The sequence below is a fragment of the Salvelinus sp. IW2-2015 genome, linkage group LG2 (assembly GCF_002910315.2).
Source record: "Salvelinus sp. IW2-2015 linkage group LG2, ASM291031v2, whole genome shotgun sequence".
NCBI classification, from domain to species: domain Eukaryota; kingdom Metazoa; phylum Chordata; class Actinopteri; order Salmoniformes; family Salmonidae; genus Salvelinus; species Salvelinus sp. IW2-2015.
In genome coordinates this window covers 29,287,414-29,314,703 of record NC_036839.1, presented here as the reverse complement: position 1 = coordinate 29,314,703, position 27,290 = coordinate 29,287,414, and the positions used below count along the sequence as shown (strand labels likewise).

At 42.3% G+C, this 27,290-nt stretch overlaps 2 protein-coding genes and 1 long non-coding RNA gene across 5 annotated transcripts; 1 reads left to right on the top strand and 2 right to left on the bottom strand.

The window, feature by feature from the left end:
• The first annotated feature begins 7,729 nt into the window (after positions 1 to 7,729).
• On the top strand, positions 7,730 to 10,331 carry LOC111977870 (uncharacterized). Its single transcript, XR_002879091.2, has 4 exons — positions 7,730 to 8,091; positions 8,881 to 8,939; positions 9,061 to 9,748; positions 9,855 to 10,331. It is a non-coding gene; the product is annotated as an uncharacterized lncRNA (long non-coding RNA).
• Positions 10,332 to 10,338: 7 nt separating this feature from the next.
• On the bottom strand, positions 10,339 to 13,557 carry LOC111977861 (GDP-Man:Man(3)GlcNAc(2)-PP-Dol alpha-1,2-mannosyltransferase). The gene is made up of 5 exons (XM_024007620.2): positions 13,234 to 13,557; positions 12,715 to 12,936; positions 12,226 to 12,597; positions 11,479 to 12,062; positions 10,339 to 11,360 (listed from the first exon to the last, which is right to left on the bottom strand). The coding sequence occupies exons 1-5, from the start codon at positions 13,290 to 13,292 to the stop codon at positions 11,080 to 11,082; spliced, it is 1,518 nt and encodes a 505-aa protein (XP_023863388.1). The 5' UTR covers positions 13,293 to 13,557; the 3' UTR covers positions 10,339 to 11,079.
• A 2,529-nt stretch (positions 13,558 to 16,086) lies between these two features.
• On the bottom strand, positions 16,087 to 23,144 carry LOC111977850 (leucine-rich repeat-containing protein 63). Of its 3 annotated transcripts, none has more exons than XM_024007588.2 (10): positions 22,946 to 23,144; positions 22,494 to 22,616; positions 18,948 to 19,445; positions 18,578 to 18,736; positions 18,307 to 18,461; positions 17,886 to 17,984; positions 17,289 to 17,425; positions 17,079 to 17,195; positions 16,681 to 16,920; positions 16,087 to 16,543 (listed from the first exon to the last, which is right to left on the bottom strand). In XM_024007588.2, exons 2-10 carry the CDS (start codon positions 22,585 to 22,587, stop codon positions 16,330 to 16,332), a joined length of 1,713 nt encoding a protein of 570 aa, XP_023863356.1. In that variant the 5' UTR covers positions 22,588 to 22,616; positions 22,946 to 23,144; the 3' UTR covers positions 16,087 to 16,329. The 3 variants fall into 3 exon arrangements, with proteins under 3 accessions (XP_023863356.1, XP_023863365.1, XP_023863374.1); XM_024007597.2 differs by having other exon boundaries at positions 17,079 to 17,162; XM_024007606.2 differs by lacking the exon at positions 22,494 to 22,616.
• Positions 23,145 to 27,290: the final 4,146 nt, after the last annotated feature.

Here is a 27,290-nt window from a genome sequence, read left to right as displayed (position 1 = left end):
ACTCATTTGAAGGGGTGTCCACATACTTTTTGTATATACAGTGTACTTCTTTAACCCGTCTCCTCCCATTCATYTACACTAATTGAAGTAGATTTAACAAGTGACATCAATAAGGGATCATAGCGTTCACTTGAATTCACCTGGTCAGTCTAAGTCATGGAAAGAGCAGGTGTTCCTAATGTTTTCTACACTCTGTGTACTGTACATTCCATCAATCATTGATTCAGCCATGTCGTCAAGGTATGTATTGATATTTATGTTGTGGCGTCTAACATTTTATTGCAATACAATTGTCTCTCATTAACCATGTAATAATAACTGAAAACACAATATATTTGTATGACTAATTTTAGGCTCTTTGAGTTTGACACCAATCGTTTGGATGGGCTCCTGCTACTTCATCTATCTCAGAAATGAACTGTGCTTTCATTTGGTAATTTTGCACAAATGCTAAACATTTGATTCAACATGGCCAGAATATTCCATTGAAAGAAGTGTAACATTGCCATAAAATCTAAATAACACTCGAATAATTGCGGGCCGTTGAAATATGACACTCATGGTATTTGGCTCCAGGTAGACAATTGTATGAAAGACTGTACAAGTCGCAGAGTACCTTGTATTTTTGTGCATCCTGTGCAGGTATTGACAAGACCAGTCAACATAATTATATCTGGTCTCTGGGCTGTCCTGTATGAGCTCTGTACCCTCAGACATCCAGTAAGCACTGCCACACACACACACAGTGCCTTCAGAAAGTATTCATACCCCTTTACTTATTCCACATTTTGTTGTTACAGCCTGAATTCAAAATTGATTAAATATAAATGTTTTCACCCATCTACACACAACCACCACATAATGACAAAGTTAAAACATGTTTTTTCTTCTTCAATTGTAGCAAATTTTATGAAAATGAAATACAGAGATGTCTAATCTACATACTGTAAGTATTCACACCCCTGAGTCAATACACGTTAGTATTAGCATTTACAGCTGTGAGTCTTTCTGGGTAAGTCTAAGAGATTTGCACACCTGGATTGTACAATATTTGCACATTATTCTTTTTGAAATTATTCAATCTCTGTCAAGTTGGTTGTTGATCATTTCTTGACAGCCATTTTCAAGTCTTGCCATACATCTTTAAGGTGGTTTAAGTCAAAACTGTAACCAGTCCACTCAGGAACATTCAATGTCATCTTGAAAAGCATCTCCAGTGTATATTTGGCCTTGTGTTTTAGGTTATTTTCCTGCTGAAAGGTGAATTTGTCTCCCAGTGTCTGTTAGAAAGCAGACTGAACAAGGTTTTGCTCAAGGATGTTGACTGTGCTTAGCTCTATTCCGTTTATTTTTATCTTTWAAAAAAACTCTGTAGTCCTTGCTGATGACAAGTATACGAAAAGTGGTACTCAGTGATGTTGTGTTTGCCCCAAACATAATGCTTTGTATTCAGGACATGAAGTTAATTTCTTTGCCACATTTTTTGCAGTTTTACTTTAGTGCCTTATAGCAAACACCATGCATGTTTTGGAATATTTTTATTCTTTACAGGCTTCCTTCTTTTCACTCTGTAATTTACAGTAGTTATTATTGTGGAGTAACTACAATGTTGTTGATCCGTCCTCAGTTTTCTCCTATCAAAGCCATTAAACTCTGTTTTAAAGTCACCATTGGCCTCAGTGAGATCCCTGAGCGGTTTCCTTCCTTCCTGTATCTTTGTGGCGACTGGGTGTATTGACACACCATCTAAAGTGTAATTATTAACTTTACCATGCTCAAATGGATATTCAATGTCTACTTTTCAAATGTTTTACCCATCCACCAATAGTTTGCGAGGCATTTTGAAAAACATATTTTCACTAACATTATGGGGTATTGTATGTAGGCAAGTAACACAATCTCAATTTAATCTATTTTTAATTCAGGCTGTAACAACAAAATGTGGAAAAAGTCAATACTTTCTGAATGCACTGTATCTCTGGTGTTTCTCTGTTTCCTCCTCCGACAGGTAGACTCAGCGATATGAGATCATCATAAACAGTGAGGTGACTTTCTCCTTACAGAAATTAACATTCAAATATTTTCTGGTTGAAACAGTTAAACAAAACTTGCACAAGCCAAATGTGCTAACTCCTCACACTTTGCAGAAGTCTTGTGACTTCTTGTTAAGAACAGATATAATTAGCTTGCGTGCGGGGGTGTGTGTGTGTTCACTTCAGGGTATTGTGCTGTTTCCTCACTCTGTTCTGGATGTTTCTAGGTGATTGAGGAGTTCAGCCACATGATGTTGCACAGAAAGAGAGCTGCTGTAGGCCCACAGGCTAGAGTATGGGCCGCTCCAGCACAGACCCCAGATACACACACATTAGGGACATAACGCTAAAAGATCTGTGTTCAAACCTCCCCTTATCAGAATCATTAGCTTTTCTCTGCTTAGTTTCAGCCACACATTACCCAAAATCTATAGTTTCCTTCTTGCATTCAGTAGGCTTGGCTTCACAGTAGCTGTGGGGAAATGTTGACAGTAGCACCACCTGGTGGTCAGTATCATAGCTTGCTCTCCATTATCTGAAGATCCTCATCATATTCCATTCGCTCTAGCTTTTTGGCATCAAAACCAGTTACACCGAACTGAAATGTGAGCCCATTTCAAAGATTCCTGGGCATGAAATGTAAATTACATCAGCCATATCTCTAAATCTCAGAGTACAATCATCAGGTGAATATCATTAGACTGTTGTCATTCTCTATGGAAGCATGCCAGTGCTGACATCTCCTTTCTGGCACCTGTAATGTTATGCTAACATCATAGCAACATTCAGAGAGTGTTGAGTAGACTGGGAGTGTCAAAGTGTCATCACAATTATGTAACTATCTAAATGTTCTTCTTTATTTGTAACTTTTTAATTTTTCATCCCATGTTGGGTCCAGAAATAGTCCCCAAAGCCAGAGAGGCCTCCACCCTGGCCAAAGCTTGGGCTCTCGGTAAAGGACTGCCCCTCAAATCAGACTGGAAACCCCCTTACAGAGTCATGCCACGGCATAAAGTAGCTTACCTGTTAGAACTACCACTATATCAGTTACTGCACTCCTGCAGTAACCTAGTCTGTTATCATGATAATAGGTCAAATCTACCACACACCCAAAACTGATTTGTGAAGGTACTGGAGGCTAAATGGAAACTGGAGAAACAGGAAAATGATCATCTGATGAAGGTTGACAGACCGAAAGCTTAGTTAATGTAAAAATAAATGTGCATTTCACTGGAAGTGTGCAGAGACGTTTTTCCTGTTTCTCCATAGCTACTACATGGAAGCATGTTCCTAATCCAATTTGATCTTATTCCATCTAATCTTTTTTTTTTTTTTTTCCTCAGCCATTTCCTCCAAGAGTTGCACAGGTGTGCAGCTCGTGGATCCATCGGCCAGACAATACAGTCAACAGGWCCGCAGATGGAACGGTCAGGCTGAAGTCAACTCCTATGACCACTACCATGCCCAGCTGGAAGCCATCCAGAGGAGATGCCCCCTCTTCCTACTCGTCCTCATCCTCCTCTTTCTTCTCATCATCCTCCAGTGGTTCAGGAGAGACCTGTGGAGCACTCTGATGACAGAGAGAACTGCAAAGAACCTTATCAATTGTGAGTGTTCAATCAAGCATAACCATAGAACAATGAAGTGTTCTTCAAGCCTTCACATTTGTTAGTGTGTGTATGTTTGGCCTTCAGGGTGGCTGCTCGTAATGAATCCCTCCAGAGGAGACAGGAGGCCAACCAGTACAAGCTAATGGCAGAGAAACAGCTAGAGGGTTTCAGGCTGTATTACACTGAAACAGCGGTTTGCTGGCTTCGGTTAAATACTAGAAAAACTGGATATGCTGCAGATGTATGGTAACTAAAAATCTGTGAATCTGACYCCTGAACCTTCCTGTTTTGACCCACAGGGCCTGTGGCCCTCCACAGCAGACGCTGAGCGGTACCGACAGCCTGAGCAGGACCAAGGGGCAAGGCGTTCTGCACACCCACACATACCCCACGTTAAGAGGCAGGATGGGCAGCAGGTAAAACTGAAMGGAAGGAGGTGTACAAAAGTGACCTATGTGATTTATTGTTTATTTGTGAAGCATTCAGGTTCATATATGTGTAGTATCTGCGGCAGTTGCAGCACATCAGACAGCAATATTATAATGAGATGACAGAGAGCTGACGCTGAGGTAAAGACGACAACATATTGACATGAATGTTTCTCTGTCATTCCCTATGCCCTACCATTCTTTATCACAACTACATGATATCTGCATCAGTGGTGTAAAGTATTTATGTAAAAATACTTTAAAGTACTACTTAAGTTGTTTTTTTGGGTATCTGTACTTTACTATTTATATTTTTGACAACATTTACTTCACTACATTCCTAAAGAAAATGATGTGCTTTTTACTCCATACATTTTGAATGCTTAGCAGGACAGAAAATGGTCCAATTCATACACTTATCAAGATAACATCCGGTCATCCCGACCACCTCTGGCCTGGCGGACTCACTAAAACACAAATGCTTTGTTTGTAAACGATGTCTGAATATTGTAGTGTGACCCTGGCTATTCGTAAAAAAWTTAAAAAGTGTGCCGTCTGGTTGGCTTCATAGAAGGAATTTTTAAATTATTCATACTTTTACTTTTAATACTTAAGCATATTTAAAACCAAATACTTTTAGACTTTTACTCAAGTAGTATTTTACTGGGTGACTTTCACTTTTACTGGAGTCATTTTCTATTAAGGTATCTTTACTTTAACTCAAGTATGAGAATATAGTACTTTTTCCACCACTGATTTGCATAACACCACTACACATTTCTAATACCATTCTCACTGTTGTTAACATAACACAGTCTATACAGTGAGTATACCAAACTAGGAACACCTTCCTAATATTGAGTTGCATATCTGTTCTCACTCCCCCTCTGGGGCATGGACTCTACAAGGTGTCAAAAGCGTTCCACATGGAGGCTGGCCCATGTTGACTCCAATGCTTCCCACAGTTCAAATCAAATCAAATCAAATGTTATTTGTCACATACACATGGTTAGCAGATGTTAATAAGAGTGTAGCGAAATGCTTGTGCTTCTAGTTCCGTTGTGTCAAGTTGGCTAGATGTCTTTTGGGTGGTGGACCATTCTTGATCCACACAGGAAACTGTTAAGCGTGAAAAACCCAGCAGTTTAGCAGTTCTTGACACAAACTGGTGCGCCATACCCCATTGAAAGGTACTCAAATATTTTGTCTTACCCATTCACCCTCTGAATGACACATATACTCATATACTCAATTGTCTCAAGGCTTAAAAAACGTCCTTATTTATCCTGTATCCTCCCCTTCATCTACACTAATTAAAAAGTGGATTTAACAAGTGACATCAATAAGGGATCACAGCTTTCACCTGGTCAAGTCTGTCATGGAAAGAGCAGGTTTCCTTAATGCTTTGTACACTCAGTGTATATTGACTATAGCTAGGATTCCATCCAATTGGCGACCAATTTTCATGCGAATATTCTAAAATCCATAATGAAAATCCACCAGTGATGTTTCCACCAAACTGACTTGTTTCAGATAAAAATCAGTGCGTGATGGCATAGTGCACAAAAACTGTACCTTTTTGCTTYAGTTTTCATGTACCGWATAAAAATCTAAATTTCAATGTGGTTCCACCGCATGTTTTACTCTACGGATAGTTTTGTCACAGAAACTGCTGTGTTAAATAGCAAATGTGTCGACTCTGGTTTTAGCACTTGCGCTCTAGCCAATCACAGATACAGTGCGTGTAGGCTAGTCTACACATTATTATGGATAAGAGCGAGAATATTTGTACTTGTCATGCCACTAGAATCAGACCCTGGATATTTATTGCAAAGGAGCATCAAGATCACMRTGCACTTTCACCACCCAGTGAAGTTCCTAAATTATTTCATCTGTAGCAGGGGCGTAGACAGATTTTTTTTTTTTGTATAGGCCTAGAAAAATTTGGATAGTCATTTTTTTCTACTTGTTTATTACATTTATTTTGCGATGTGCACCGTATATTATTTTGTAATGCAATAGTTTTATACTAGTGCATAGTACTTGGAGCACCCTCGTTACATATACAAATAATTACATATCCCAGCATATTAAAATAAGACAGTAACTTTAGACCAGTTGCCAACAACATAAAACTCATCTTCAGGCACACTTTAATCTCGATGGGCAAACAAGCCTATATTTGATGTTACCATTTATACCACGGCGGGCAGTAGTACTATACAAAGGTACCTTACCTTTAGTAGACGTATCATAAAGCGTGACCTACATCACAAGGCGCAGACCGCGAGGCTTTGAGTTGAATATGGTGATGATTTCATCATAATCCAATGTATCTGTCAATTCACGCTCAAAAGACAGCAAACTGAAGTGGTTCAGCCGGGCGCTTGTCATTGATGTGCGAAGATGATTTTTAAAATCCTAGTTGTTGTTGAGAAAAGTCTCTCCACACTGCATGATGTCATTGGAAGTGTGGCAATGATCCTTCACAGATAGTTTATATTAGGGAAAATATCATCAGGGCAGCTCTGGCACTCTTGATGCTGGATGTTTTCCCTAATGAAATTGTAACTACACTGTCTGACAATTTTACAAGCAGTTTTCGCTGCCGTGATGCGCTCACATCCCAATTACTAATATCATGCTTAATCATCATCTCTTGAGTTAGCTTGAGCTCTTTATCAAAGTCTCCCCCTGAGTTATCTCTGAACGTAGAAAAGCAGCTTTTGAGGATTTCAATTAAACCAATACAGTCCATCACAGATAATGTAGAGCTTTGTAATCCCTTTGTAGCAAAATCACTAGTGTCAAACAATTTACTAAACGTGACTAACAGGAATAAAAACGTCTTGTTCTAGATTTGTTGTAAGAGGGCATCTGACATGTCCACTTTTGCCGTGGTACACAGAACCACATTCAAACGGTGGGAGTTGCAATGCACATATACCGCTTGCTTAAATGTTTGCTTTAGTAGGACATGTACCCCTCTGTTCCCTGACATGACTGAAGCGCCATCGAAACAAAAACCCACACACAGAGTGGGATCCAACTCCAGGGGTTGCAGCACTTCAAGTATTTTCAGAGAAATTCCTTATGCAGACAAATCAGCGGTTTCCATAAACCCAACAGCTCTTTCTTTAATCAGCCCAGCATGAATGTATCGGATGCACACAGCAATAAATTCTCGTTTAGATTATTCTTTATATTCATCTGCTAGTATGGCAAAATACGTGGAAGGCGCAGAATGAACTTAATMTTTTATCATGCACAGTAACAATGACGCTGCACACTCCAGCAACTCGTTTTGAATTTCGGGGCTCATAAGAGTGGCATTGCGAGGTAGCTCATTAAGCCTGTTTTGTATTTCTGAGTCATACTTTGAGATGAAATTGGAGATTTCTAAAAAGTTACCTTTGTATTTTGCCTCTTCGGTTGCTCTATGTCCTCTGAGTGGAATATCCTGCTTTGCACACATTAGAAATATATCTATGACCACTTTAACATGTACACGGTTTCTTTCTATAAAATCCATGTTTGCATCATCATGTATTTGGTTCAACATAATCCCTCGATTTCTAGGCCCATGGTTCGCCTTGTAGGATTCACATTTTGTAAGGGCACTAGCATGTAATTTGCTATTCTCGTGTTTGCAGCAAGCAATTCTTGTGAGTATCCAGTTTTTAAATCCATCTCGTACAAATCTGAATTAGACATTTGCCCCAGGAAAGTGCCTACAAAACTTACAATAAATTGCATATTTTGCTTTACTATACTCAATCCACACGAACTGGTCATACCACCTCGAAGAGAAGCAGCGTGATTTGCCATTTATCATACTTGAAGGGAACTTTACTAGCTTTGGTTGACAGGCTGGTTCATCAACCGCAGACAAATCTATCCGTAGACCTACTGCAGGTTCACCCCCGCCCGCAGCATCAAGAACGAGAGGAGACGGTGGGGTAGGCAAGCATGCCTGACTCAACGTGGCATTAGCGGTTGGTCTCATTCTGGAAGCTATTGGTAGATTGATCCAAATTATTTTCTGGCACACACAATTTTTCCTACAGACGTCTTTCTTTGAAAAACCTAGCGATCGACATTTGGTTTGCCATTGCTAGAACTACTAAATTACCTTAGCTGGGCTGGTGAGTCAATTCCAGTAAGCTAGCGCGGTAGAGCTTGCTATCTTATGCGATACAAAGTTTAACCACTTGAAGTTGTTCAGGTAAACCACCGTATGATTTTTCTTTTTAATGTAACCAATAGTCGGAAGACAACTTGATTGTCGCGGACTATTTATTTGATACATTATATTAAAATGAMCCATAGAAAATGAATATCACGTGCATTTCTTTTTTTTTWAATAATAAAAAAAATACAAATAMAATTGTATATTGAAAAATAATAACTTGTTTGGGGTAGCCCTGAGATCAAACTGGGTAGGCTACGACCACGACCCAGGCTCCCCGTGGCTACGCCGCTGGTCTGTAGCCTAATAAACTGCATGRTTTTCCGAGTCGTAGTGGGAGGACAACACACATCATATCATTGTGATTCCAAGTTACCTTCGATATGGTTTTAATATCAATATTTGCGCATGCAGGCTTTTCCACCATCATTTCTCGCTAAATTAATTTGAAGAGATAAAAAGATCCCACCATGCCAAACGAACGAATTATCTGTCATTATTTATACAATTCTACCCGAAACTGTTTCCATCACAGCTGTAGTGATTTGTTTTATACAGTATGACTTTGCACGCATGGAAACGTGGTTATTGATATTAACAGAACAGGCATATATTTTCAGCCCTAGCCACAAGTGAGCCCAGACACATAGAGCCACCAGAGACACCCCAACCTGCCCAGGTAARACCAGGGGCTTAATGCCTTACTTTCACATAGAAATGTATTGTGTAGAAAAGAGATGTCATGCACAAGAAATAACCATTTCAGCTCTATATATTACATTTCTATCTGCAACATTTAGGATATTGAAGGAACCTTGAGACAGATCATTCAGATGAACAGTCGGGAGAGGAAAGAACTACAGAGCACAAAGACAAGAAAGGAAAGGGGAGATACGTAGTCAGTTGTACAACTGAATGCATTCAACTGAAATGTGTCTTCCRCATTTAACCCAACCCCTCTGAATCAGAGAGGTTGGGGGGGCTGCCTACATCCACGTCATCGGCGCCCGGGGAACAGTGGGTTAACTGCCTTGCTCGGGGGCAGAACGACAGGTCAAGTTAAATGATGAAGTTATTCAAGAGGATGAAGAGAAATAAGAGAAAATGGACAATAAAATAATAGTTTGTGATAAAAAAAAAAGCTGATTAAGAGGTAAAAGATTCCATGTCACCATGTGGCCTGAGTATGTTCATTTCAACATGGTGCCTTACTTTGAATAATGATAGGGCTCTCAAGCATCTCACACTTGACCGTGTGCATGCATGGGTCTCTAGGAGCTTGACCCACTGAACAAGACTATGAGCTTCCAGGCAGGGGAGGAGCTGTGGCACAGGGATTGGTCCGGGCATGATTGGCGCAGGTTGAAGGCACGCCCAGGTTAGAAGTGAGGAAGAGGTAGGGCCAGGCAGCACCACAGACCCTACTGGACGCCCTGGCTGAGATGGACGTGTCATCAGTGTGTACCACCATGGCTGTGCCTGAACTGGGTGAGTGAGGGTACACCTGCACACACATTGTTGCAGTTCCAGTTTTGGCTGTAATTTAGTGTAAGTGTTTTAAAGGGTCAGTGCAGTACTCTCCTCTTACCCCTAGGCACTGCAGAGGGAGAAGGGGAGGCTATAGGGGTGAGGAGACAGCCTGCTCCATGCCCTCTGCCAGGCTGCACCAACTACCACCATGGACTCTTTACCCCACTACAGGGACAGATTCACAAAGACATCATTCTGTGCAGTCTTTATTACATATGAAAGACCTTCAACTATGAGCCATGAAAGGTTAGGACAGTGAATCAATTCTCTTGCTTCCCTTTCTCCCTCTTAGAACCCTTGACTGAGAATGGGGGAGCAGAAGAGAGGGAGGAGGATGGTAAATCAGATGTGGAAGTGGACAAGGAACGCCTGGAGCCCAGGTCGGATGACGACGACACGCGAGTGTGACGCTCGGCTGATACCCACACTGATACAAGGTTCTTGTTTCACAAAGGTCTGCCTGATGTCAGCTACGTAAACTTTACAAAACAGAGATTGTGTCCTCAGTCAACAAAGACTGAGGACAATAATAAGCAAAAGCAGGAAAATTAGTGTTCATATTATTCTTTATTGTGAGACCATGACAAGACCTTGACCTAGGAAATGGATGCTTTTCTATGAAAGACAAAAGCCCTATCCTTATAATTTATCAACTGACTTGCATTTTTTTTTCTCTTGGCTTTAAGTACTTGCATCTTGCGTCTTGCATTTTTCTAAACTGCAGGTTAAAGTTTTGACCAAGGGCTACCTATTCTTGCCACAGGTTAAAGTATAACATAAGCAAGCATGGACAAGATGTCAATTATTTGGGCATTGAAAATGTTTCGGTATCGTTGTTGCTTGGAGGAACTTTAAAGAGTAAATAAAAATTATATACAAAGTACAACAAGTTTACATTTAAGATTCAGACAAATTAACAAAACATTTCCTTTTTCCAAAATAAAGCATTGTTTGTATAATATCTACAATTCTGAGCCATAGTCCCATACAGAGCAAGAAAAAAATCACAGTGAGAAACAAAATAGCACAATGTTTGATCCCTCTGCCGTATTGGACTAGATATAAGGACCAAGTGCTTTTTGAGTGTAAACATCAATAGAATTTCCAGCAAGTCACTTCACTGGAACTCTAGCAAGACAGAGCAAGTTAGACAAGCATCCTTACTTATTCCTATGAATAAAGCCAGCAAAGCTCTGATAGACCATCAGTTTCCCAGCCAATCAGGCCTGTGAGTGCATCAGAGAGGAAGAGTTTCAGTCTGTGAGGGGGTAGTGATTGGTTGTCCCTCATCACTCCAGCTTTCCCATCAGAGATTCCATGGAAGACAGGAAGCTGGTGTCAAACTCCTGGTCGGAGAAACGGTCCACAGACCGTCGAGCATTGCGCCGGATCTCCAGCCGTGCCGACGGCGACAGTGCCAGGATGGTCTCCATGGCAGTAGCGTAGCTGTCCTCGCTGTCGGCCAGGAAGCCAGTCTGCCCGCCCTCATAGGGAACCACAATGTCCAGCTTGGGGCCGCCGGACTTGTGAGCCAGGATGACTGTCCCTGCAGCCATACATTCTACCACACCTGAGACAGGAGAGAGGATGCAGAGAGTAGGAACTGGGATCAGATGAATAAGTTTGGAATGTACAACACTTCTATTAAAAACAGAAGATAATAAGATGGTATAGATAAAAATTCATACCTATGCCAAAATGCTCATTCCACATGGTGTGCAGACCAATGGTGGCGCCCACCAGCTCCCTCTTTAACTCGTCAAAGGGAACGTTAAGTTTAAACTCAACCCTTTCTGTCACACCCAGCTCCTGGCACAACCCCCTCAGCATCAGCACTCTATCATCATCCTCCTGGTTACGGCAGCCACCAATCAACACCAGCCTTAGAGAATCCCGCCCTCCTGGACCTACCCCTTTCCTGTCCAGAAGCTTCCGGAAGGCCCTAATCTGCAGCCGGTGGTCTTTCTCTGGTCGGAACTGCCCCACGGACACTATCGAATGGCACTTCTTGTCATCGAGCCCCTCCCCTTCCACCTCATCCTCCAATGGGATGTTGAGGAAGGAGCGGACGTCGCAGGGAGGGTAGACCACACCGGTGCAGCTGGGTGCGCGCCACAGGGCCAGGATGTGGCCCAGTGTCCAGGTAGAGTTGACCATGACGACGTCGCTGCAGGAGCCAGCTAGGCCGTAGATCAGAGCGAAGGCACAGTAGTACATCACCTTGGCCATACTAAGAAGTGGGTTAGCAGAGATGTAGTCTGCATTGTTGAACCTGTTGGGATTATAGGAGGGAGTGTATCATCACAAATACTGCAGAGGCAAATCACAAGTTTGATAACAAAAACATTAACCAAACTATTAAAGAATACATTATCTGTGTCACAATAAATAACCATATCAACATGCTTTATGCAATTAAAATAAACAGTTCTGACCTTGGGTTTCTCTCTCTCACCACAGACAGCATGTCAGTACTGACGGTGGGGTAGTGCACATAGCTGCCCACCCTGCATCCTCCCAGGTAGCGGAAGATGGGCAGAGTGAAGGCATAGCCCATGGAGTCCATATAGAGGTCTGGAACGAAGGCAGTGAGAGCCTCCCAGCCCAGGAACATTGAGCCCATGCTCTGCCCCAGCAAGGTGAAGTGGGGGTAGGAGCTAGCCTCCACCAGGAGACGGTTCTTCAGGAATATGAAAGTCACTGGATGAGGCAGCCTGATGTTGAAGCGTTGTTGGGCGCCCTCGAGGATCTGCTCCCCTGTCACCCCTTGGTCACCGGTGTACACAACGAATGAAACGTTTGGGTATCTACGGGAGGGAAGAAACAGAAGAGACATAGCATATCAAGAAGATAGGTTATTAAGCTCATGAGCACTCCACGAATGCATTCAAATCTAACTATAGGCTCAGACTGCGTAAACCTACCTATTCTGAAGCGCTCTGAGGGCACACCAGAGCACCCGCTCCCCGCCCCCTCCTGCATTGCAGTAGGGGTGGAAGAAGGCCACAGTTGGGGAGCTGTTCTGAGCCAGGCGGGCTTTCCGACTCCTCTGCAGCCATATTCGGACACCCATGACGAGTAGAAACAGGAGCAGCGCCAGCACCAAGCTCAGATACACGCATGGCAGCACCATGGACCACAGTAATCTGTTTTCAAGACAAAAATAATTAAGGTTATAATACTAACTATAACACCATGGTGGCTGGCTGACTGGTTCTGAGTAGCTAGCCAACTAGGAATTAAACTCGTTTTTGACAATGGTTTGTCTATACAAATTACTCCGATTGTAAAATGTCTTCTCTTCATAGATATGGCTACTAACTAACGTTAGGTAGCTATGACGGTCACTTCATTCTTTATTCATATCCAGTTTCTGTTGCGAGAACTGTAACGTTAGACAGGTATCAGAAACAAAGCAGCATAATTTATTCATTGATTATTACCTGATTAAGTCACATAAGCACAGAGACAGATAGTCATGATGATGATCATGGCCAACCATCTTGACAACACAACACAAACTTTGWCACCGGAAGTGGTTGTAAAGCTTTCTCAAAAATATGTCGTTACAGCCACCGTCATAAACTTCTACACTTTTTCTACAATTAATCTTCTTAAAACGTGATTTGAAACCGAACACCAACCTTAACCWCACTGCTAGTAAGACCAAAAAGAAAATTTTAATTTTAAAGAATTTATACGATATAGCCAATTTTGACTTTGCCGCTGTGGTAAGTAACGTTAGTGATAGCCGAAGATGTTCGCCTTTTCCTGTAGCTGTCTGCTCCCCCTCCTCTTCTATGGTATTATGGCGGTCTGCAAACAYACTCTAAGTTAGCGGTGCATGCCACCACCTACTGTGTGGGCTGTGTCTGCATACTGTTCTGAAGTGTGATTTCACTAGCTATTTGTATTTGTCATGGATTCCTGGGGTCCAGCAAAATTAAGACAGTTATACAATTTTAAAAACATTACAATACATTCACAACACATTAAGTGTGTGCCCTCAGGCCACTACTCTATTACCACATATCTACAAAATACATGTGAACGTGTGTGTATAGTGCGTATGTTATCGTGTGTTTGTATGCATGTGTCTGTGCCTATGTTTGTGTTGCTTCACAGTCCTCGCTGTTCCATAAGGTGCATTGTTATCTGTTTTATTAAATCTAATTTTACTGCTTGCATGAGTTACTTGATGTGGAATAGAGTTCCATGTAGTCGTGGCTCTATGTAGCACTGTGCGCCTCCCATAGTCTGTTCTGGACTTGGGGACTGTGAAGAGACCTCTGGTGGCATGTCTTGTGGGGYATGCATGGGTGTCTGAGCTGTGTGCCAGTAGTTCAAACAGACAGCTCGGTGCATTCAACATGTCAATACCTCTCACAAATACAAGTAGTGATGAAGTCAATCTCTCCTCCACTTTGAACCGGGAGAGATTTACACGCATATTATTAATGTTAGCTCTCTGTGTACATCTAAGGGCCAGCCTTGCTGCCCTGTTCTGAGCCAATTGCAATTTTCCTAAGTCCCTCTTTGTGGTACCTGACCACACGATTGAACAGTAGTCCGGGTGCGACAAAACTAGGGCCTGTAAGACCTGCCTTGCTGTTAAGAAGGCAGATAAGTGCTTTATTATGGACAGACCTCCCTATCTTAGCTACTGTTGTATCAACATGTTTTGACCATGCCAATTTACAATCAAGGGTTACTCCAAGCAGTTTAGTCACCTCAATGTGCTCAATTTCCACATTATTCATGACAAGATTTAGTTTAGGTTTAGTGAATGCTTTTAGTTTTTGAAATGTATGACTAACTTATTCCTTGCCACCCATTCTGAAACTAACTGCAGCTCTTTGTTGAGTGTTGCAGTCATTTCAGTCGCTGTAGTAGCTGAGGTGTTTAGTGTTGAGTCATCCTCATACATAGACACACTGGCTTTACTCAAAGCCAGTGGCATGTTGTTAGTAAAGATTTTAAAAAGTAAGGGGCCTAGACAGCTGCCCTGGGGAATTCCTGATTCTACCTGGATTATGTAGGATAGGCTTCCATTAAAGAACACCCTCTGTGTTCTGTTAGACAAGTAACTCTTCATCCAAAATATTGCAGTGGGGTGTAATGCCATAGCACATACGTTTTTCCAGCGGCAGACTATGATCGATAATGTCAAAAGCTGCACTGAAGTCTAACAAGACAGCCCCCACAATCTTTTTATTATCAATTTCTCTCAGCCAATCATCAGTCATTTGTGTAAGTGTTGTGCTTGTTGAATGTCCTTCCCTATAAGCATGCTGAAAGTCTGTTGTCAATTTGTTTACTATAAAATAGCATTGTATCTGGTCAAACACAATTTTTTYCCTAAAGTTTTCTAGGGGTTGGTAACAGGTTGGCCATTTGAGCCAGTAAAGGGGGCTTTACTATTCTTAGGTACAGGAATTACTTTTGCTTCCCTCCAGGTCTGAGGACTCACACTTTCTAGTAGGCTTAAATTGAAGATATGGTAAATAGGAGTGGCAATATGATACGCAGTAGTTTTCCATCCAAGTTGTCAGACCCCGTTGGCTTGTCATTGTTGATAGACAACAATCATTTTTTCACCTCTTCCACACTCACTTTACGGAATTCAAAATTACAATACTTGTCTCTCATAATTTGGTCAGATATACTTGGATGGGTAGTCAGCGTTTGTTTCTGGCATGTCATGCCTAAGTTTGCTAATCTTGCCAATGAAAAAATCATTAAAGTAGTTGGCAATACCAGTGGGTTTTGTGATGAATGAGCCATCTGATTCAATGAATGATGGAGCCGAGTTTGCCTTTTTGCCCAAAATTTCATTGAAGTTGCTCCAAAACTTTTTCCTATCATTCTTTGTCATTTATCTTTGTTTCATAGTGTAGTTTCTTCTTTTTMTTCAGTTTAGTTAGATGATTTCTCAATTTGCAGTGTTTGCCAATCAGTTGTGCAGCCACTTATTTGCCATTACTTTGGCCTCATCCCTCTCAACCATACATCTTCTTCTCTTTTTCTTCTAAGGTTTTATAGCGTACTACAACTAATGTTGTATTGCCGCCACCACCTGGACGGGGGTAAAAAAAAGTATTTTAAAAATGCCATTACACTTCTAATAAAAAAGAGTTACAAAACTCGTCTCACTCCTTCAGTCATTCAAAAAATAATTTGTCAAGCTATCTGTTGAGGTGCATGTCTGTGATTGGTCCATATTTTGTTTGTTTAAATAACAAGTCAGACTTAAAGCGACACAACTAGTATTCAGAAATACTTTATTTTAATTGGAGGTCAATGGAAAATTTAAAGACATTAAAAGTGCCATAATTATGGGAGTTTTCACATGCGCTTGCTGTGCAAATTACATGTTTTGCAGACAACTACTCAAGGCTATATAAAGACAGTGACATCAGTAGACATTATGGTAAGGTTACAATTTGGCACAAGATTAGTAGAGCTGATGAGATAGATATTCAGAGGTCTTTGGCTATTAAGGCCAAGATACAGTAGCCTCAGTATTGGTTCCTTCATAGTCATGTTAGTCGTTCACTATTGTGAGTTGTGTCTTCTCCATACAGAAGACTGGAGAGACTCTTGGTCTGGTTCTTGAAGTTCCAGTGGCATGCTGGGGTGCAGGCATAGAAGATGAAGGGCACCCTGTGTAGTCCGAAGATATTGTAGCAGGGCCGGATCACCTTGAGTCCAGGTCCGTACATAGGACCCCTACAGCAGTCACACACACCCACCCTGGGGACAAAAAAAACCACACACACTATCAATGAAACAGTCATCTCTTTTACCTTAAAAAAAACAAACATGGAGTTAATCCTTTATACTGTGTATTTATTTAGTTGAATCTGATCAGGGTCGTGTAAATAGGCTACCTGCTAAGGGCCAACTGTGCCTCAGGGGGAAGGCTGGCGTAGCGCAGACAGGTGTCTGTGAGAGAGAGGGTCATAGTGGCTGAGTGTTGCAGATCCTGGGGAGAGTTCCAGCTGCAGCCCTTCCAAAAGTAGGGGTGCATGTAGTTGTTGGAGATCCTGAGCTGGGTGAGGGAGAGGCGCAGGGCCCCACAGGGCAGGCCAGGCAGCTGGTTCCCCTCCACATTCAGGTACTCCAGAGTCCTGCAGACAGAGGTGTTCTGTTACATTTAAATAATAACACAAGGTGGGTACTATACAAAGGTGGTGGTGGTAGGTGAGTTACCCCCATACAATATAAGACCTTGGAAAAAGCTCCATATCATGGTCTTTGCAGGCTTACTGCCTACTCTAGACTGTACCTGAGTTTTCTGATGTCATTTGATAGGGATGAGAGAAGGTTGTAGGATACATCTAGAAACTGCAGGGTGGGCAGCTGGTACAGCCTGTAGGTAGGACCAACAGCACAGGACTCAGATCTGGGAGACCGACAGAGACTTCTAACAGCAGGGTAGGTTTATAACACTGTGTATAACAAGTTCCCAACCCTGTAGCGCTCCCTTGTGGCTTACTCTGACGGCAGGGAGGTGATCTTGCAGAAGGAGATGACAAAGGTTTTGAGCCTGGTGAGTCTGTGGATGCCRGTAGGTATCTCCTCTATGGGGTTGTCTCTCATCTTCAGCACCTCCAACTGCATGAGCTCATACACCTGTTTAAAGAGAGAGCGGAGAAGAGATATTTGGAAGCTGTCTTGCCATGGAATTGCAATGACATTTTGCAACATGCTTTCAGAACCCCCTTTTCAGATAAATAGGCTCTAAAACAGGGTTCCCCAACTGGCGGCCTGCAGGCCTAATTTGGCCCACGGGTGATTTTATTTGGCCCCCCAACTTTTCCGAGCATTTAATTTTTGTATTTTATTGTTGGACATAAAAGACTGTAACAACACCAGCAAATCAGCTCCAAGTGATTTTAATTTTGGAAATCTGTTTCAAAGTATTCCGAAACATAATAGAGAGATATACTGTATGTGATTGCATACAAATGTAAGCAAGGTTTGAAATTATTCGTTTAGGTCAAATATCTAGTTGATGATCACTGCTCTAAAATTACCCCAGTATATTGGAAAGACATGCTCATGGTTTGCCTCAGTTCATAAGGCATCTCACCTCCACTGGGAAGATAGTGAAGTCATTGAAGGACAGGTTGAGGTAGAGCAGGCTCTGGGCCAGAGGAGTCAGATCAGGAAGCAGGGCAATGAAGTGGGCCTGAGAAAACACACAGTAAATTCCTCAGTCAAGGTTCAGAGAAAAAGGGAAGCTCTAGCTTACATATTCCTCTTCAACTTCCTGTTATGCTAAATTTGAGAGACAGTTGTTTCATTTCCTTTTAATGTTAGTCAGAATAAGTGATGTCTGTGTTTCTGTCGCTCTCAAGAATGCTGCAAAGAGTCTGAGAACAAAGGTTTTCAATACATAAGGAATAACTTATAAAACAATAAGAAAATGATATATAAATAATTGGCAAAGAGACTTGTAGAATTTGACACACACCCACACAAACACACACACAGTAAGCAACACACAGCACCTTCAGGGTGAGTGCCTTGCCCCCCTCTGTCAGACAGTCCAGTATGGCCAGCTCAGATGGGTTGATGGCCTCTCCAGAGTGCCTGAACGGGGAGTGGGTCCGTCGAGAGCCCTGGAAGTGCTTGGTAGTCACAGAGTTCAGGATCACCTCCGTTCCTGCTCAAAGGAAAAGTTGATTTATTTGCTACAAGAAAAACAGAACTTGGCTTTGTACAAACAACTCAATAGTGTTAGTTTTGTCATAGTAAGTTAGAAGGCAAGCATGTTCTTGCCTAGGTATAGATTTTCCTGCTTCTGAACAGCTTGTCTTTCCCCTGGGGGTACCCAGATCTCCACAGACTTCTGTTCAGACCTGCAGGTCCCATCTCCCAAACAGCTCCGCCGACACATCATCTGAGTTTGCACCTCCATACGGATCAATGCTGCCAGCTCTTATCAGATAACACACAACAAATGCTAACAACACACACAATACGCATGAAGAAACAGTACACCACTGTAACTTACACAAGCAAGCATCCTTGTCACACAATACTCACTAAATAATACACTAGTACTGGTGCATAATGAACACACCACAATCTGGATTATAGCCTACTACAATGGTAGATCATCTTTTAACATATTATATGCAGTATGTACCGCATATGATTTGCTTCTGTGGGATCCTGGTCTTGGCCTCTGGCAATTTCTCAGTGGACATCAGCTGCTTGGACACCTCAGTCTGCTGCCCTTTGTGCAGCTCCATCAGGAAAAGCCCAACCAGCTTCCTGTAGTTGCAGCGAGACAGGGCCACTTTCTTCAGGCCCTCTAGTGACTGAGCCCCACAGCTGCCATTAGGGTCCCGCAGAAAGTCATTGAAGCTAAAGCTAGGGGGAAAGGGGATGTATCTGGGGTCTGTCTTGAGGAGGTCAAGGAGGGGGATTTTGGGGAGAGTGCGTGGCGGTTTACAGGGGAAGCCCTCAATTATTTTAGGTATTAGCATGGATGGGACCGAGGTCAGGGGAGTGGGAGCCGCCCTAAAGGCTGCAGGGTCATAGTCCCAAAGAGGAAGCATGTGGCAGCTTGACTCACTCCGCTCGGTGGCACTGTCCTTCAGATCCCTTCTCTCTGTTGAGGGCAATGAGTCTATGATTGTACCTGGAAGAAACAAATTTCCCATGGCACTTTAACAGTTGGATCAAACGTAGATAGTGCTGACCAATATTTTTGTTATTTTTCATTTTTTAAACAACTAATTGACCAACGATTCAATTATTTGAATTCCATTTCATTCATTTTTATTCTGTGAGCTCAATGCACACATTGCACAGTCTCTCTAGAGATAAATCAGATCCAGCCTGAACTGTGTGATGTTGTACGGAGTTGTAGTTTCCAACAGGCCAATATTCTCCATAGTTTAGCTCATAAAACGTGGTAATTAACTACAATGACCATAATCCATTGCGCATCTGCTTGTCCAGTCTGTGTTTCTTTTACAAATGCGCAATTGTGAGGGGATATAGAGAGCAGTTGTACGCAAGGTATCTCTACCTGAAAATACATGATCTAAGTGATTAATAGTTGGTATTCAGCAGACATAAAAGTATGCCTTATTTACTTTGAAGAACTACAAAATAGTGATTTTGTCAGAAAGCATAGGCAGCAGTGAGAACAAATGTGATTTACACAACTTAAATATTTTATTAAAATAAAGTAATGTGAACAAATGGTTAATAAGTGATAAGCAGTAATGGGCAGTCACTACCATCATGGGACTTTTATTAATTGTTTTATTCTGTGCTGTTACAGCATTCAACCCAATTAATCGGAATCAAAAACATGATTATTTTTTAATAATCAAACCCGAAACCGAACCCGACCTCAAAAAGCACTAATCGCTCAGCACAAAACATAGATGAAGGAGGATAAGAATGGCATGCTTCCTGCTAATTGTCTATATAATTTCTATAGTTATCAAGTGCAATGAGACATGCTAAATGAAGTTAATATAACCCAGGGATTGACAAGCACTTGCCCATCAAATCAGGAATATTTTTTGGTTGCCCGAAGATTATTATCACTTGCCCGAAAATGTTAATTCGCTTTTTACATGCATAAGTGTCATATATTGCCTGCCTTTCACCTACACATAGGGGAGAAATAAGAAAGATCAGTACTGTAATTCTTTGTATTTTGGTTGTTCTCAGAGGATGCTCAATTTGCCCGATTGACATAAATTGTCTGTCTTTCGGAATGTTCTTGCAATTTTTTCATAAAACGTGTCTAGAACATTAATATTGTATATTCTGAGAACATGGCAACCATGTCCTGTGTATGTTTGGTGGGACGTTAATGGAATATTCTCCTACCCTGAAAAAAACTGGGCACATGAATGTTCTTGCAACGTTCCATGAAACGCATCAAGAACATTAATGTTGTATACTGAACAAAAATATAAACGCAACATGTAAAGTGTTGGTCCCATGTTTCATGTGGGCTGAAATAAAAGATCCCAGAAATGTTCCACACGCACAAAAAGCAAATTTCTCTTAAATGTTGTGCACAAATTTGTTTACATCCCTGTTCATGAGAATTTTCTCCTTTGCCAAGATAATCCATCCACCTGTTAGGTGTGGTATACCAAGAAGCTGATTAAACAGCATGATTATTACACAGATGCATCTTGTGCTGGGGACAATAAAAGGCCACTCTAAAATGTGAGGTGACTGCAGGAATGTCCACTAAAGCTGTTACCAGAGAATTTAATGTTTATTTCTCTAGCATGTCGTTTTAGAGAATTTGGCAGTACATCCAACAGGCCTCAACCGCAGACCATGTGTAACCACGCCAACCCAGGACCTCTACATCTGGCTTCTTCACCTGCGGGATCATCTGAGACCAGCCACCTGGACAGCTGATGAAACTGTGGAATTGCACAACCGAAGAATGTCTGCACAAACTGTCAGAAACCATCTAAAGGAAGCTCATCTGCGTGCTTGTCATCCTCACCAGGGTCTTTACCTGACTGCAGTTTGGCGTCGTAACCGACTTCAGTGGGCAAATGCTCACCTTCGATGGCCTCTGGCACGCTGGAGAAGTGTGCTCTTCATGGATTAATCCGGTTTCAACTGTACTGGGCAGTTGTGTGGGCGAGCGGTTTTCTGATGTCAACGCTCGTGAACAGAGTGCTCCATGGTGGCGGTGGGGTTATGGTATGGGCAGGCATAAGCTACGAACAACGAACATATTGCATTTTATTGATGGCAATTTCAATGCAGAGATACCATCACAAGATCCTGAGGGCCATTGTCATGCCATTCATCCACCACAATTACCTCATGTTTCAGCATGATAATGCACAGCCCCATGTCGCAAGGATCTGTACAYAATTCCTGGAAGCTGAAAATGTCCCAGTTCTTCCATGGCCTGCATACTCACCAGAAATGTCACCCATTGAGCATGTTTGTGATGTTCTGGATCGACGTGTATGACAGCATGTTCCAGTTCCGCCAATATTCAACAATTTCGCACAGAGATTGAAGAGAAGTGGGACAACATTCCACAGGCCACAATCAACAGCCTGATCAACTCTATGTGAAGGAAATGTGTTGCGATGCATGAGGCAAATAGTGGTCACACCAGACACTGACTRGTTTTCTGATCCAAAGTATCTGTGACCAACACATACATATCCGTATTCCCAAGCATATGATAATCCATAGATTAGGGGCTAATGAATTTATTTAAATTGACGTATATGAGCTCTAACTCAGTAAAATCCGAAAATGTTGCATGTTGCTTTTAGATTTTTGTTCAGTGTATATTCTGAGAACATTGTAACCACGTTCTAGATCAATTCTGCTTGACATTAAAGGAACATTCTCCTAACTTTAACACCAAAACATTCTAAAACGGTTCTCTGAAGTTTTGTGCTAACATAGATTGAATGCTGTTCCCCTAACTAACAGAAAACTGGACACTCAAACATTAGGGGAACATTGGGGGTAACATTACAAATACGTTCCCTCTCCCTAGAATTGTCAACTGGGCAGAAAGATCAGTTTTAAACTGCTGGAATGACTTTTCAGTTTCACTTTTTTGTATCGTCCAATGGGGCAACCCGCGAGCCGGCTGAATTTGAGGGACTGCTCAATTCACTTGTCCCAGGCAATAGGGCAATCCCTGTATTCAATCCCTGTAACCTACCTGAAAGTATAGGCGAAGGAAGTGATTTCACAATGGGGGGAATCTTTTTAGGGGGCAAAGGCCTCCGAAGAAGCCTTGCACGTTCTGATGGCATAGCGACTCCACGGTGAAAGCTTCTATTTCCTGGCAAAAAGTACAGTAGCTAAGTTTGCTGTATACATTTACAGTTGCATAAATGTCTGACAATGACACCGATCTTCATGAGGAGGCTGCAGGCTAATCAGAGGGAGCAAAACTGGCAAGCCTAGTTGTTGGCAACATTAAGAAAGCAGAGAGCTAAGCTAACCAACCACAAACAACCAGTCATATAATAATAGCAACCAGTAGCTATGAATCTACCAAATAATGACATTTGAAACACGTTCAATATAAACATCACATTCTTAATTTCACATTTAGTTAGCTAGCTAGCTTAGCTACATCATATTGTCCCTTTTTGGACCCAAACTTACCTCTGAGATTTCCCTGGCCTCTATGTAAATGGTGGAGAGTCGACCTCCCGATTCAGCAGAGCCCTTGGCAACCGCCATAACAACCGTCAAACAAATCAAGAGTCTGAGTCAAATTGGGTGCGTGCATATAAATCAGTTAAGAATGAAAATAGTAATTTAATAGGATCTCTATGTATGCTTGATTGTCTACTACACTAGAGTATGCAGGGTTGGGTAGGTTACTTTCTAAATGTAATCCGTTACAGTTACTACTTACCTGTCCAAAATTGTAATCAGTAACGTACTTTTTGGATTACCCAAACTCAGTAATGTAATCGAATTACATTCAGTTACTTTTAGATTACTTTCCCATTAAGAGGCATTAGAAGAAGACAACAATGTATGTTACCAATTGAACGACATCCATTGCAGGATAAATCTATGTTAAAGTTTACATAGCTGGCAATATATGGATGTTAAATTTTACTTTATGGTTATGTAGGCTTCTTCTAACCCATCGCTTTTTTTACTACATATAATAATACGATTAAATTGTAATTTTACATTAAAAACAGAAGTCTATCAGAATTCCAGTCATTCCAATAAATATGATACCCCTTGATCTTCAAGAATAGGACTTGGAAATATGGAAGTATAGATTAGCCAAATTGTTTTACCTGAGCATAACCAGAAAACGAAGGACTTATTAGCCAGCCCTACTCTGATGTTTATGATTTTGTTGTCATGGAGGACTGATTGGGCTCATTGATTCGAGTTGAAAAATAAATGCTGTGCTCATGGAATGGCATGTTTGAGCACTACTGAAAAGTGCTATTTACATGTGAAAAATTAATGCCATGTGCTGTATTTGCTATAGGCCTATTGTTTACCTTTTTGTTTGTGACACTTTGACATCTTGCGGGCAGCTGTTTAAATGGCAAATCTACAGATGAAACAATAACAAAACAGTTGCCACGCCTGTTTTAGTAAAAAGCTGAGGGATGGGCCTGGAGAAATGTAACCAATAAAAGCCCCACTTTTATTCCATAGGCTGGGATCTGCACTATGCATTTGTTGCAAGAGCACATATTTCACTGGCTGTCCACTGGTTTCAAAAACTATGATTGATAGGCAGCTTAAACTTCTTGAATTCAACCATTATTGGATTCAAATACACATTTAGATTTGTCAACAGTCATCCGTAACAACCCAAATCCGTAAGGCGCAAATAGATAAATCAAATCAACAAAAAAAAATATTTGTCACATGCACCGAATACAACAGGTGTATGTGGACGAATGTGGCAGGGTCTACAGACAATCACGGACTACAAAAAGAAACCAGCCACGTCACGGACACAGACGTCTTGCTTCCAGACAAACTTAACACATTCTTTGCCCGCTTTGAGGATAATACAGTGCCACCGACGCGGCCCACTACCAAGGACTGTGGGCTCTCCTTCTCCGTGGCCGACGTGAGTAAGACATTTAAATGTGTTAACCCTCGCAAGGCTGCAGCCCAGACGGCATCCCTAGCCGCGTCCTCAGACCATGCACAGACCAGCTGGCTGGTGTGTTTACGGACATATTCAATCTCTCCCTATTCCATTCTGCTGTCCCCACATGCATCAAGATGGCCACCATTGTTCCTGTTCCCAAGAAGGAAAAGGTAACTGAACTAAATGACTATCGCCCCGAAGCACTCACTTCTGTCATCATGAAGTGCTTTGAGAGACTAGTCAAGGATCATATCACCTCCATCTTACCTGTCACCCTAGACCCACTGTAATTTGCATACCGCCCCAATAGGTCCACATACAATGCAATCGACATCACACTGCACACTGCCCTATCCCAACTGGACAAGAGGAATACCAAAGTAAGAATGCTGTTCATTGACTACAGCTCAGCATTCAACACCATAGTACCATCCAAGTTCATCATTAAGCTTGAGGCCCTGGGTCTCAACCCCACCCTGTGCAATTGGGTCCTGGACTTCCTGACAGGCCGCCCCCAGATGGTGAAGGTAGGAAACAACATCTCCACTTCGCTGATTCTCAACACTGGGACCCCACAATGGTGCATGCTCAGCCCCCTCCTGTACTCTCTGTTCACCCATGACTGCGTGGCCATGCACGTCTCCAACTCGATCATCAAGTTCGCAGATGACACAACAGTAGTAGGCTTGATCACCAACAACGACAAGACAGCCTACAGGGAGGAGGTGAGGGCACTCGGTGTGTGGTGTCAGGAAAATACCTCTCACTCAACGTCAACAAAACAAAGGGGATGATCGTGGACTTCAGGAAACAGCAGAGGGAGAACCCCCCTATCCACATCGACGGGACAGCAGTGGAGAAGGTGGAAAGTTTTAAGTTCCTTGGCGTGCACATCACAGACAAACTGAAATGGTCCACCCACCCACACAGACAGTGTGGCTGAAGAACTGTGGCTTGTCACCTAAAACCCTCACAAACTTTTACAGATGCACAATTGAGAGCATCCTGTCGGGCTGTATCACCGCCTGGTACGGCAACTGCACCGCCCGCAACCGCAGGCCTCTCCAGAGGATTTTGCAGTCTGCACAACTCATCACCGGGGGCAAACTACCTGCCCTCCAGCACACCTACAGCACCCGATGTCACAGGAAGGCCAAAAAGATCATCAAGGACAACAACCACCCGAGCCACTGCCTGTTCACCCCGTTACCATCCAGAAAGCGAGGTCAGTACAGAGGCATCAAAGCTGGGACCGAGAGACTGAAAAATAGCTTCTATCTCAAGGCCATCAGACTGTTAAACWGCCATCACTAACACAGAGAGGCTGCTGCCTACACACGGACTTGAAATCATTGGCTACTTTAATAAATAGATCACTAGTTACTTTAATAATGCCACTTTAATAATGTTTACATATCTTGCATTACTCATCCCTTATGTATATACTGTATTTTATACAATCTATTGCATTTTGCCTATGCCACTCTGTCATTGCTCATCCATATATTTATATGTACATATTCTTATTCCATCACTTTACTTAGATTTGTGTGGATTAGGTAGTTGTTGTGGAATTGTTAGATTACTTGTTAAATATTGCTGCACTGTCGGAACTAGAAGCACAAGCATTTCACTACACTCGCAATAACATCTGCTAACCGTGTGTATGTGACCAATAGAATTTGATACATTTAATAAAATATTTACTAAATAAACTAAAGTAAAAAAATCGAATCGATCAATAGGCAACACAAGAAATGTACATAACAATAACAAGACTATATACAGGGGGTACGGGTACCGAGTTAATGTGCTGGGGTACAGGTTAATGGAGGTAATTTGTAAAGTGACTATGCATAGATAATAAACAGCGAGTAGCAGCAATGTAAATAGTCCGTGTGGCCACTTGATTAGTTTAGTTGTTCAGCAGTCTTATGGCTTGGGGGTAGAAGCTGTTAAGGAGCCTTTTGGTCCCAGACTTGGCGCTCCGGTACTGCTTGCCGTGCGGTAGCAGAGAGAACAGTCCATGACTTGGGAACAGTCTATGACTTGGGTGACCGGAGTTTTTGACAATTGTTGGGGGTTTTCTCTAACACCGCCTGGTATAGAGGTCCTGGATGTCAGGAAGCTTGGCCCCAGTGATGTACTGGGCCGTACGCACTACCCTCTGTAGCGCCTTCCAGTCAGATGCCATACCAGGCGGTATTGCAACCAGTCGGGATGCTCTCGATGGTGCAGCTGTAGAACTTTTTGAGGATCTGGGGACTCATGCCAAATCTTTTCAGTCTCCTGAGGGGGAAAAGGTGTTGTCGTGCCCTCTTCACAACTGTCTTGGTGTGTTTGGACCATGATAGTTTGATTGTGATGTGGACACTAAGGAACTTGAAGCTCTCGACCCGCTCCACTTCAGTCCTGTCGATGTTAATGGTGGCCTGTACGGCCCTCATTTTCCAATTGTCCATGATCAGCTCCTTTGTCTTGCTCACATTGAGAGAGAGGTTGTTGTCCTGGCACAACACTGCCAGGTCTCTGACCTCCTCCCTGTAGGCTGTCTCATCGTTGTCAGTGATCAGGCCTACCTACCACTGTTGTGTCRTCAGCAAACTTAATGATGGTATTGGAGTCGTGCTTGGCCACACAGTCGTGGGTGAACAGGGAGTACAGGAGGGGACTAAGCCCCACCCTTGAGGGACCCCAGTGTTGAGGATCAGCGTGGCAGATGTGTTGTTGCCTACCCTTACCACCTGGGGGCGGCCCGTCAGGAAGTCCAGGATCCAGTTGCAGAGGGAGGTGTTTAGTCCCAGGGTCCTTATCTTAGTGATGAGCTTTGTGGGCACTAGGGTGTTGAACGCTGAGCTGTAGTCAATG